The sequence below is a fragment of the Dermacentor andersoni genome, chromosome 1 (assembly GCF_023375885.2).
Source record: "Dermacentor andersoni chromosome 1, qqDerAnde1_hic_scaffold, whole genome shotgun sequence".
NCBI lineage: Eukaryota > Metazoa > Arthropoda > Arachnida > Ixodida > Ixodidae > Dermacentor > Dermacentor andersoni.
In genome coordinates this window covers 222,641,947-222,655,088 of record NC_092814.1, presented here as the reverse complement: position 1 = coordinate 222,655,088, position 13,142 = coordinate 222,641,947, and the positions used below count along the sequence as shown (strand labels likewise).

Sequence of the window (13,142 nt, the reverse complement as noted above, 5' to 3'; positions counted from 1 at the left end):
GCATCGGACGATAGATTTAACAGTTTTGCTTCGTTCGAGACCTTTGTTTTGTGGTCTTCACCCGCGACGCTCACGGCGCGCACGCTCCGATTCCGCGCGCGCCGGACGACCACCGCGGGTTCGAGCACTCCGAGCCGCCATGCGTGCAGGGCACCGCGCGCCCGCGCCTGCTCCGGCCCGTTCCGTGTGCCGACGCGCAGCTGCGCGCGTACGCGCCCCGCCGGCCCCACAGCTTAGGGGAAGGCGAGACCGCGCGCGCAGCAAAGGAGACCCTAGACAAAGCTCTCGAGAAGCCAGAAAGTACATTTATTAAACTGGGAGTCAATACAAAAACACGTTTTAACGTTACGTCCGAATATGAATCTAATTACACAAAACATGGCCGAATGGTCGCCGGTGGCCGCTAATGGCGCACTGCGACAGAGAGAGAACAAAGAAACGAGGAACAAAGAACCCCAGTTTGAACCGAAGCGTAGGGCTAGCGTGGATTTTGATCGCTAGCGTTGGCGGCGTGCTTTCGTGAGCGAGGCGGCGGTGGCTGTAGTTAGTTTGAACACGTCAACATGCTAAGCCTTTTCGCAAGTGTTTTCTTTAATGACATTCGTCAGTACGAGAGCCACGCGGTCTGCATCCTGGGAGAGCGAGGCTGAGCGCCCGCGGAGCAGTGGCAAGCCTGAAGCGAGTGAGTACGGAAGCCTCGTGGGTGGTCCGAATTTCTTATGTAAATAGCTTCTTCTATCTCTTTGACTCGGATGAAGTCGCGGCTCAGGGAGCCGGGTGGCCGCGGGCCACGGGTGCCACGACGGGCTGACTGGTATTGCGGCCTGGCACCGGGCGCTCCGACACCGTCTGGGACGGTGGGCGCCGTCAACTCGGATGCTGTGTGCACCGAGCGGAGTAGGACCACCTCACAGAGCTAACGTCTCCTCGCGGCTGCCTGTTTTGCGCTCATTTTGAGTGTTGTTTTTGGATGCCGGTTGTTGTCAGAGTAGCGACGCTTTAGGCCTAAGGCTTTACGAAGCTGCCTGTCGCACGTGGAGGGACACAACCTGGTGGACCGTGGCGTTGAGGTGTTGCAAGTTGCTTCCCTCATTCTAGTTAGCCTCGCACGAATTGAAATTACTCGTTCGACTCAAGAAAGCGAGCTTCGTTCACGTGAACTTAGCAACTGAGTAGCTGCCCGATCTTTTGCTAGCCGAGTTGAACATCGTACCACGTGGGCGATGCGCATGCAGAATTCCTCTCCCTTGCACTACTGTAGTGTTTGCCGAGTGTGTTGAGTTCACGCAGCGTGATTGGAGTCACCCCTGGTTTGCCGTCACCAGCACATCGTCTGCGCTGCTGCCCCGGACTGCGATCGAGTCACCCCGGGCGATGGTGATGCTGTGGCCAGTTACTTCGGCGGCCTCCTGCATCCAGCTCACAACCCTCGGCGGCGGACAAAGGAGCCAGCGGTCACCGACAGCTACGGCGGCTCTTGCCAGCAGGGCGCGTCGGCGCGAGCGACGCTTGCTCGTACCGACTACTGCGTCGTCGTCTCCGGAGTCCTGGCCTGGGATCGTGCCGTCGAGTCGCAAAGCTGCTGCTGTGACCGGCGGACGCCAGCGGTGTACCCCAAGGACAGTCGGCTCGCATGTTATGGACAGCGTGTGGACATTTCCCCGGCGCGGCCACTGTTGCATGTACCATCTTGTTCGCGAAGAATGGGTTAATGTTAGACCGTGTGACATGTTTCGCCGGAATAAGAAGTGATTTAAGGTTGGGGGGATGTGGGGATGCGCGACTCTCGCGCGTCCCCTGATGTTTTTCCCGCATAGCGCATCCCCTGATATGCTGTTTTCCCGCACGGCTCGTGTGGCCTGGCGCCCGCGGCGGTCGGGTGGTACAAGCGCGGTGCGAGAGATGGCGCGACTGTCGCGGCGGGGTTACTCGGGCGCCGAGGGACAAGGCGCTGGCTCTTTCCCGGCAGGTCGGGGGGACAGCGTGGACGTCCCGCGCGCCGCCGACCCATGCTTCTGCGAGACCGCCTCGCGTGGCCGCCTTGGAACGCGCCACCGTCCGCGTGACCGTACACGCGAATGACCAGGCGTTGGGATCCAGCATGGGGCGAACATATTCGCTCGCCATGCGGTCGCGGTAAGTCGGACTTCTAGATTTGTCGCGCGCCCATCGGCATGTTTTGGGGATAGCAACTCGGCTAGCAGGCATTGATCTATGAAAGGTGCAATAAATGCCCTTGTGACTGTTTGCACTACTGTGTTGTCGTTCCTTTGTCCCAAGAGTATGGAGGAGAACCCCGTATCTCCCACAACGCGAAGGAGGAAGGCGGGGTGGAAGCGCACCATCTTCTGTCATGCACGAGGCACAGGGGCGGAAGGCGAGGGAGGAGGGGGTGTTTTGCTCCGGTGGCTGCGGCTTACAGTGTGGCCGCGCGGGCACCGTATCTTGCAAGCGATCTGCGACATGGAGAAAGTGCGTGCCCACGTGGGTCTCATCTTCAAAGCGATCTGCGATGTGGACAAAGTACGCGGAGTGCCGGTAGCTTTGTATGTGCTGTGCTTTCAACGTTTAGTTCGCGTTGCAGCAAGAGTCAGCACAAAGGTCAATTTCCTCGCTGCTGCTGCCGCGTTTCTTCACTCTAGCATTTTGACAGCGAGTTTCCGTGGTCATCGAACTAGATGTGTTCATGCTTACCTGCGCGCGCGAATGTTTGCAAGTTTATACAGCCAATAAAACTAATATCTTTACTTCGTATAGCTGTCTACTAATTTGCTATTGCAATCGATGCTTGGCCTTTCGGGCAAACCTGCAACTTTCTTTAATTCAAGTTTGCTTTTTTCCAATAGCCCGATAATTCGGAAAATTTTGCAGCCACTTCCGTATAAGACAAATCCATCAGCGATTGTATTTGCACAAAAGGTTGAATTTCAATATAACAAAGCAAATTGCCGATATTACCAACTTTGTTATATAGAAGTTAAGCTCTATATTAAATTTAATTCTGGAGTTTTACTTGCTAAAACCACGACATTATAAGGAGACATGCCATAGTGGGGGACTCTGGGTTAGTTTTGACTATCTGGGGTCCTTTAACATGAACCCAATGCATGAGGGTTTTTTCATTTCACCCCCACCGAAATGTGGCTGCGGTGGCCGGCATTCAAATCGTGACTTCGAACTCTGCAGTAAAACACCATAGCCACTAAGCTACTGCCGCGGGTCGACATACATAGTGAGCTGTCATCATTACCAATATGGGAAATACACATTTTTCTTTTAGAAAGACTTGAGAAGATGCAGCACAGCCTTTGTACCAAGGTTATTGTAAAAAAACCCAAAGCTATGTTGAAAGAATCACTTCTATCCCTTCCTCACATATGGCATACAATTGAACCCACTTATAATAATACAGTTAAACCTGCGTATAACAAACCTCCATACAACAAATTCCTCGATATTCTGAAGCTTTTCTATTCCCCGTCACTCCATAGAAGCACATGTATTACTGACCTCTATGTAACAAAGTGGCAGCGGGAGACACCCTGGAAATAACGAATTGCCCCCGCCGACCATCTAGTGATTTTGCCCCAAATTTTGTTATTTTAGCGCGAGCAGCAGCCACATGCATCACTCGCAGTTGCCCCACCAACGATGGAGAGCAAAGTGGTGTCATCGCGCTTGGCGCGCATGTAGTAGCCCCGGTAACAGCGAGGCTCCTGCAGAATGCCGGCAGCGCAACACGCAGGGAAGCACGGCGCAACATGCCCCAGCGATAGCGAGGCTTCTGCAGAGTTCCGCCGGCGCACTGAGGCACCCAATGCATCCCTTGAGCTGGCTAGCAATGCGGTTCTTCTTCTTGGTGGTTTTGGGTATTCTGCAGCCCATATGGGAGCACGGCGCAGCAAGATTTTTGCCGCGGCGGTTGTGTCCTTGTTTCCTTCTCCCTTCAAACATCCCGTCGCTCATTCTGAGTAATGTTGCTGCCACTTGTGGGTTGCCAGCGGTGCATCAGCAGCGCCACTCTTTGGTATCTGCAGAAGACTCTGCACTTCACTTTGTTAACCTGACACCAAGTTACACTACAAAGAAGAAAAGGACCGTAGCTTTCCGTGTCTCGTGGACTCGTGGTCTCTCTTTGTCCGTTCCTTCGTTTTTAACGCCATGCGCGCATGCGAGTTGGTTCCTGTGTCCACACATCCAGTCACATTGGTTTATCATGCCAAGGATGAGTGCCTTGATGAAGAAACGCAAAATATTGACTCTTGAAGACAAACTGGCCATCTTAGATGCCGTTTCTGGAGGTGAAAAAAGGATGTAGCTGCCCAATTTGGCATCCCAGCTAGTTCTCTGTTTGCAATTCTGGACGCAAAAGATGCGATTCACAGTGCAGTAAAGTCAGGTACCGACTGCAGGAAGAAGTTAAAGCCATCAACATACGCCGACGTCGACAAAGCGGTGTTTACTTGTTTCATGGACATGAGAGCACGAAATGCTCCCATCCGTGACACTGTTTTGCAGCAAAAAGCAAGGGATTATGCTTGTATCTTGGGCTGCAATGATATAAAAGCAAGTAACAGGTGGCTTCAAAGCTTCAAAAGCAGGTATGGAATCGTTGGCATTGTTACTAGGTGAATCCTCCTCTAAGGACAGCGATGGTGCCACTTGGACTGAGCACAAGCTACCAGGCATACATACAACGCTGACGAGACGGCCCTTTTTTACGAGTTGCTCCCAAACCGCACCCTTACGCTAAAAGGAGACGTCTGCCACAGCGACAAGCAGAGTAAATGTCGTTTGACTGTTTTGCTCTGTGTAAATTGGGACAGAACGACAAGCAAGTCCTACTGGTTATTGGCAAAAGCGCCCGACCCAGATGCTTTAAAGGGACACACAGAGTGCCTGTGCAATAAATGGCAAACGCGAAAGCATGGATGACATGGGACTTATTTAGTGACTGGTTGAGAGAGTTCGACAAAGATATCAAGAAACAAGGGCACAGAACTTGTCTATTCGTAGACCACTGCACTGCGCACCATGTTAAAGGCCTCATGCTGTCTAACATTGAATACCAGAACTGTACATTGCTCATTCAGCCCTTTGACAGAGGAATTATTAACAGTGTGAAGTGTTCCTACCGGCATAGACTAATCCAAAGGCTGCTTCTGAATTTTCGTCTTCAGCGGGAAACAAAGGTGGACATTTTTCAAGCAGTTAAGATGCTTGAAGCATCCTGGCAGGAAACAAGTACAGACATTATTATGAACTGCTTCAGCAAGGCCCGGATCATAAAAGAGGTTCAGGATGCAGAAACTGACAGTGGAGAGGAGGAGCTTTCAGGCCCGCCCGATCTCGCCGACGCTTGGGTTTCACTGCGCGCGAATGGAGGAGCCCCAGACGACGTGCAGCTTTGCGATTTTTTGTATGCAGACGACTGCGCCATCACTACCGAAGAGATCTTGAATGAGGGGCTGGTGGAAAGTGTCCGATATCACAGTGACGATGACGGTTCTTTGTAGGTCAATTCATCACATGCGTTGCCTTCCGCGAAGGAAGTGCTGGATGCCATTGACATCTTATGCCGTGTCGCGGGCTCGCTAAATAATGATGGAGCAGCGTTGTGTTCCATGATATCTTACAAGCATTTAGTATTGCCGCACCCTCACAAACAAGCAACAGAGCAAAATAACACAGTTATTTGCCGCTAAATAAATGTGTTTTGGGTGAGTACCTCCAGTTCACCCTTTGTTAAATTTGTGCATTTCTTTTTCGGATTTTCATGCTGAACCTGCATATAATGAAATCCACTTTGTAACAAAATGTTCGAGCATTTGTCAATTTCATTATATCCAGGTTTAACTGTACCAGCTTTAACAATATGTCGAATATAACAAGGAGCAGGTCTGGCACAGTGGTCTTTTGTGTGTGTTCTGTGGCAAAATAAACTGCTTACTACTATGCTCCCATGCCATGTTATTGGTTATTACAATCAAATCTGGCTACTGAGTGTCTGTGCCACCCAAAATCCTGGAAAAGGATCTGTACATAGGCCAGTACCCACCTGTGTATCTGGCATGCCTTCGCCACACTGCGAGCCTCCTGTGCCTCTCTCCCGTCTCCTGCACCTCGAGAAGAGAGGCGCAGGAGGCTCGCAATGTTGCAAAGGTGCGCCGGGTGCTGTGCGCCACACACAGTGAGTGCAGTGGCTCGCATTTCTTTTCCAGCATTCTGCACATTTTTTCCTGTCAGCATAGACACTCAGAAGCCAAATTTATTGCATCATTGGAGTAAGCAGCTTATTTTACCACAGAACACACACAAAGGTTCACAAAGATGCTACAGTTATAAGTGCGTTTGAGAGTACTTCTTTCTGTCTAATTCAAATGTTTGATGTTAGTAACCTCTTCTTTTTTTCTTTGTGCAACGCAACTACAACAATCATCGGTTATAGCAATGCAATTTTCTTGGCATTAGAATATTGTTATAAGTGAGTTCGACTGTACAGGTGAGTGCTGTTAAGGTTCTGGCCCTTGTTTTAATATGTTTACCATAATAATTTGCCTATGTCTACGCAGATTTTGTTACTTTCCAACTTTGTAATGCTTCAACTTGTAAATATATATTATAAAACCTGCCTCACGTATTACTCCTACTGGAGCTTGAGGCTTGTAAGAAACTTCACCTTAATATGGAGATGGTTTTTGTTGTCTAATGTGCTGCTTTATTGAACTTTGTTTCTTCTTTGACAGGGTAACCAACTGGCATATTGCTATAGTAAACATAAAAAAAAAAGTACATTGTCCAGAAGCGTATGCATTCGGGCTGGTTGGTTCATGACTTGAGTGGAAACAGCACAAAATAACAGGACGTGAGAAAGGGACAGACAACAGCATTGTTGCATGTCCCTTTCTCACATCCTGTTATTTTACAATGTTTCCGCTCAAATACATTTCCTCACTGACTTTTGTCACAATGAGGTTTATCAAAACTAAATCAGTACCGAACGCATTACTAAAAAGAAACCAGCACAAACATGTTTTATATATCATGAAGCAAAATAAAACAAAGTTTTCAAGTAATCTTTTGTTAAAGGCACATCACTCACTTGTAGTGCTTGGTGCTGAAAAATATGCTCAAATTAATCTAAACCAACAGCTGCAAGGCATCTGGCAAGAAAAAAAAAAGAAAGAAAAGGAAAAAAAAAAAAGCTGTGTTTTTGTTGTCTCACCTCATAACAGTTTTCAATCTGCCGTTCAGGCGACATCTCCAGGAAGTTCGAAAGGTTCTTCTCCTCTCTTGCTACACACCTTGTCCTTAAAAAAAAAAAGCACATATATACATACATATATATATATATATGTTTGGTTCTCTCTCCTGTAGTAACATTTAGAAAGTGCACAATGTACACACCTACCACACATCACATGTGGCTGAACAGCACATTAGAAATCAATAATTGTAATTAAAGAACAATAAACACTGCAGCAATTGTAAAAAAATCACATGGATTTCTGTGATGTTTGTTTTGATTGAGGATAATTAGCGGGGATGTTGACAGAAAATTTACTTCTTCAACTACTAGAGTTCTAAGTTAGTGCTAAACGTTACCTTGTGTGCATCACTGCTGTTTACATAGCACAAAGAACACTGAGCCGGGGATGCCACCCCGGCGACATGCAGTTGTCACGCCTCATCATTTACTTCAAGGCTTGAAGATAGCAACGTCATCTCTCCTGACCGTCACGAAGAGCCCATCAAGGCCGATATGGTCGGCCATTCACTCCGCGACAAAACTCCGGTCACGGATGAAGCAATTATGGGAAACGAGCCAACCCCTTGTCAAATGGCATGATGAACGTCCATGCCAGAGTTGAGGTCCATGCAAGGCTACGCTTCTTCACACCTGCCAGCTGCACAAATTGGCACGACCACACCGGAGACGGAGTCAGCATACATTCTCCCCCTTTTCCCTGTTTGTGCCCAGTGATGTGCGTGCGTTTCTCCCTTCAGAGGAAAAGGGCAACTGACCTCCGGATTGGTGGGACCTGAGGTCATCGGTCTCCTGATGCTGGATTGGTGGAAGCGACTGAACAATGACGACGCAGGGCATAAAAAGCAGAACCAGATGGCCAAAAAGGGAGGGGGACGCTCGGAAACAGTGCGACACTCGGACATGCAAAGACGCTACCATAGTGTGCTCCGATAGTTGGAGCCATACTATAAAACTCAACCATGTACTTTTTTGAATATAATCATTTTTTTTTTCATTCTCTTAAATGTCACTCGGAACCCTTTCTCCCGGCACGGCATCATCAATGGAAACTTCGTTGGCCGCACGGACCCCCGACTTGACAACACAAAGCGAGACATGTTTGTTTGAGGCGTTGTTGTGCGGCATTATTCATAACCTCTAAGAAGGTTAGCATTGTCATTGCCTCAAGTGGCCCATCGCATCGTGGCAGAAGCGTTAAACTTTAATTGAAATATGGGGATGTACATGCCAAAACCGTGTGGGGTCTCACACATGCTTTCGGGACAAAGGAACAACAACACAGCAGTGCAAACAATTGAAAGGGCACTTATTGCACCTTCCATACACTAATGCCTGCTAGCCAAATTTCTACCCATAGAACATGCTGATGGGCATGCAACAAATCGAGGATGTCAGACTCACCACGAACGGACAGTGAGCGAATATGTTCACCCCCATGCTGGACACCAACGTCTAATCACTCGCGTGTACGGTCACGAGAAATGGTGGCACGTTTGAACAACTGAGTTTGTATGTTCTGGTGTCCTGCTCCCTAGCCTTTAGCAGGACGGTCCTGCAAACAGTGAGCAAGCATGCGAAATGTCCACACAGCTCGACGAGCCCAAGCCAAAGAAGAGCCTACTCCCTTTCACGTCCTTGTTAACCCCTCCGTTAGGTGGCATTAGCTACGCAACACTCGTGCCATCTCTCATAATATGCTGCAACCACACTGACTGCTGCCGGTGCTTAGCTATGCAAAGCCGGATTACAGGGGACGTGAGAGCCATGAGAGGAAAACAACATCAGGGGACACGTGAGAGTCGAGCATCCCCACAACCACAACTAGATTACGAGGCATGCCGTAGTGGTGGACTCTGAATTAATTTTGACCCCCTAGGGTTCTTTAAAATGCACATTAATCTAAGTACACGATTATGAAAATGCGGCTGCCCCGGTCGGAATTAAACCCATGACCTCGAGCAACGCCTCACCGCAAAGCTACCATGGCGAGCAAAGAAGTCTTGATCTGACGTGTGGCCGGCTTCCATAGTGTCGCCTAGAGGCTACGGTGCTTAAATGCACCTTTGTGTATTTTCAACTTAAATTTATTCAGCTTGTCAGCAACCACTGTCAGGTCAAGTAGTAGAGTTTGCTTGCCTTCTTACTTCATCTTTTCCTTCTCACTCCCTCCCCCATGTATGGGAGCTGTGAACGAAGGATGACAAGGCCATTATTCACTCATTTCATGACTGCGTTGTTTCTACCTATTCTATGCCTCCTCTCCCTACCTCCTCTCTACCACTCTATCTACCTTCCCTCTGGACTGTTGCAAGTTTGTGCAAATGTAAGCATTGCAGTTTCTGCAATGCTATTGCGGGCCCTAATGTTAGCACAATGTTATTGTAAGGCCTATGTGCACAACAAACGAAAGGACTGTGCATCATGTGACTTCATTACCGCTCTGTGCGTAGCCGTCGTCGAGGATAAAGAGCAGGCGTGGAACATGCCATTTTACTGTCTGGTTTGGCATGATTTTCCACCTTTCAAAGATTTTGCAATCTGGAAGGTCACGAAAAGTTAGCATGATGCTCCCCGCTCCCACTTTGTTGCACGCATTTGCGCCACCCACGCAAATCTGTGCAACTGGGTCATCCCACTTTCATGCCTGCTGTGTAAATCCAAAGCTAGTCTTGTGATGGGCTGCTCCAAACTACAAAAAGAGACTGATCTGTGTCTACGAATGGCATTGGGAACGAAAGGCCGCTGTAGGGTTTGCTGAAATGGTTTGCTGAAAACTTTCTTGTCATCCCGTGCACTCGCTTTCTTTTGTGAGGTGGTTTTTCCACTTTCCAAGTGTCATGCAGCTGCTGCAAATAGACCTGCGTTGATTCAGCACCAAACTGTAACATGAAGTCCCCGACGTCCAATGAAGCAGTGCTGATTAAGCTTAATGGCCTAGGCAGTGTATGGTTTAGGCAGTGTGGCCTTCACAAAAATTCGCCGCTGGCTGATGTAGTAATGGGTTGGAAGCCGTTGCGGAATGCTTGCCGCTAACATGCTCATATGGGTGGCAAATCCTGAGGTCACGCGTTAGATTGGCAGTTGTTGAAGTGTCGTCGCTTTGTATTCAACACGATCTGCGTGCCTATTGGCAGCTAATCGTCCCGATCTTAGCACATGTGCACTTTACAAAATATGAACTGCTTCTGTTGCCATTCCCTCTGTCCATGTAGCGTTATCATTTCGATCGGTCCTATTAACCTGAATGAACTTTGTACTGACAGAGGCTAACTCGGTCGATGCGGTGCCATTCTGCGAAGTGCCACATTTAAGTGCTATATGCGTGATCCCCTCATTGGGCCGACGTCAAGAGCATACGCAGTGATACCATGGCACGCTTGGCACTCCTTTTGTGCCGAAAACAAAGTGCAACGCTTGCTTGGGAGGCATCAAGCACGAGGGGCTCCGCGGCGCACGTCACATGTGGCACTGTGCCGGTCTCTATACTAAATATATCTAACATTCGAAAAATCAAATAGTAGACATTTGATTTGCAAATCAAATTATTTAAACCATCATTATTCAATTTGGTGTTATTTGAGTGTCCGCACACCCCCAGTACCTAGTCTCGTGCCTAGGGCATATGTGCGATCCTACAATGCCAGGCTGCACTCATCGAAGGTGAATGCTGATGGAGATTGCACTATGCTCTCCCACTCCCACAATTTGGCTTTTTTCCTGCTGAGAAGGAGCACACGGAAGAGCCAGAGAAACCCTTTCTCTGTTTGCAGAACATCGCAGGAGGCTATCCTCCTTCAGCAATATGCTTGCTAACACCACCCATTCTGTGCATTTGTCCTTGGTGCAGAAGCCTTTGCTTACTTTGCTGCTCGGGAACAGGTGATGGGTACTGTTGGAGACAAAGTGTAAAAAACATCTCTCCTTTAACTTGGGCAACACTGTGTTTCTCCTGGTGCTTGCCTTTAGAGGCTGAACATGTGTACGCAGTGGTGAAACAGTATTCGAGTGGCAATGGATGACACAGCTCTGTGGATCACTGAATTCGAACTTGTGGTAATTGGCATCCCCTTGAGTACTACAGAGAGACCACAATATGCAATGGTTATTCAATCACTGCTTCATTTGAAGTCAGTGCTGCCCCCTGTCCTATGTTTCTTGTCCTGTTATTTGAGCTGTTTTTCTATTATGAATCCATATAACCAAGCTCAGGCTCAGATGCTACTGAAAAGCAGTTTCAATCTTTATATAACCAGAAACTTTAAGCCTCTAAACCACTTATAGATACTACGGAACTTTTTCTTCTGTCTGTTACCAGTAATTTTTTTTTTTTTTACATTTCAGCCTGCATTAGAAATGATGTGTACTTTCTGCAGCTATAGCCAGCATTTTCTTCCATTCGATTAAGAACAACTACAGGACCCTTGCACTGCCCCACAAGTCAGCTTGCACAAACTTTACTGTACCCTATCTTTTCGTGTCAGGAAAACTTAGTTCTCTCAAACTTAAAGCCGTGCCATTCACCACATTTAAAAAAAAATTGTGGAGGAAAAACTGGTCAAAGATCAAATGCACATGAGGTTCTGTAGCTCTGTCACAAATGTGGACAGCAATCAAAATGCTACCATCATCGTTTTGGCGTAAGGCATCACTGTTATCGTCACTGACTGAAATTTGACGTTTTATTTTTCATTTTTTGCAAGTTAGTGGTGTGTGTACGTCTCGTTCCTTTTCTGCGTCTTTGTACTAGTTGCGCTACACTGAAAAACGTTCAAGATAAAGTAGCAACAGGCCCAAATTTCAACACTAATCAACTTTGATTGATGGACTGATTTACTTTAAGTTTTATTCATACATTAAATTGCTTTTTCTTTAAAATAACTTCATTGAGCCATCTGCCAAAACATGCACTAATATAAAATTGGGGTTTACCATTATCAGTTTCTAGCATAAAAAACATTGGTGCACATTTTTTTGTCATTCATCCAAAGAAAGAACTCTTGTATTTTTTTTAGCAATAATACTTAACTGAAAGCTCGCTGGTATTTTGCTATCACTATTTCTACCATAAGGGGCGTGCCAGTATTTCTCAGTATTTATTTAAGCCTGTAATGCCCAATGTATCATACCTCAAAACTCTGATTTAATCATGGTAAACCTAATGCATAGCCTACAGTATCAATTATTTTATGCTATAGTGAGCTTTCAGTTGAGCAGAGTTCAGCAAAAAAAATTACTAATGAATTATTTACTATACTAATTAAGTTTTGACTAAGAAAACATAGAGTTTTTTTTTTGTACAAATGTCTCTCCATGACCAGAAATAAAGGTGGACAAGTGTAACTGTGTTTCAACATTGCAGGCTTAAATGAAAGTGTTTTTTTCCAGCAATTTCAGAGGTGTTTCTCGTTGGGGCATTGTACAATGGTGGCCCTTTGCCCTTTTTATTAGTGCAATATTTATGTAGCAACACACAAAAATAAAGCAAGAATGGAGGGTTAGAATTGGCAACGTTGTGAAGCATATGCACTGTAATAAATGCCGACTGTGTATACTTCAAGATTTGCAGACAGTATTGCCAAGTAACCATGTGATCACTACACTGAGTCAACATTTTAGATGATTATTGTGCTGCCTTAATGAGCCATATTGAAAGAAAGCAATTACTGCCCTTAATTTTCATTTTCATCACAACATATTTATACATGTAATCAGTGCACATATTGCACATACAGTAATCCCTTGTTATAACGAAGTCAGCGGGACACCGAAAAAAATTTGTTATAAACGGTAATTCGATATAAGCAACCCCTCAAGAAAAGCTAAAGCAGTTGGCGACCTTCAAAGGTGCGAGTTATTTCCATAAAAAGTTCAG

At 46.9% G+C, this 13,142-nt stretch overlaps 1 protein-coding gene across 3 annotated transcripts in view; it reads right to left on the bottom strand.

The window, feature by feature from the left end:
* Positions 1–13,142, bottom strand: part of poe (E3 ubiquitin-protein ligase-like protein poe) — a 590,397-nt gene that overhangs the window by 28,797 nt on the left and 548,458 nt on the right. For all 3 annotated transcript variants that reach the window (XM_055063706.1, XM_055063707.1, XM_055063708.1), the window contains one exon: positions 7,226–7,310. In XM_055063706.1, the coding sequence (XP_054919681.1) occupies positions 7,226–7,310 (85 nt within the window). The remainder of the gene's footprint in view (positions 1–7,225; positions 7,311–13,142) is intronic.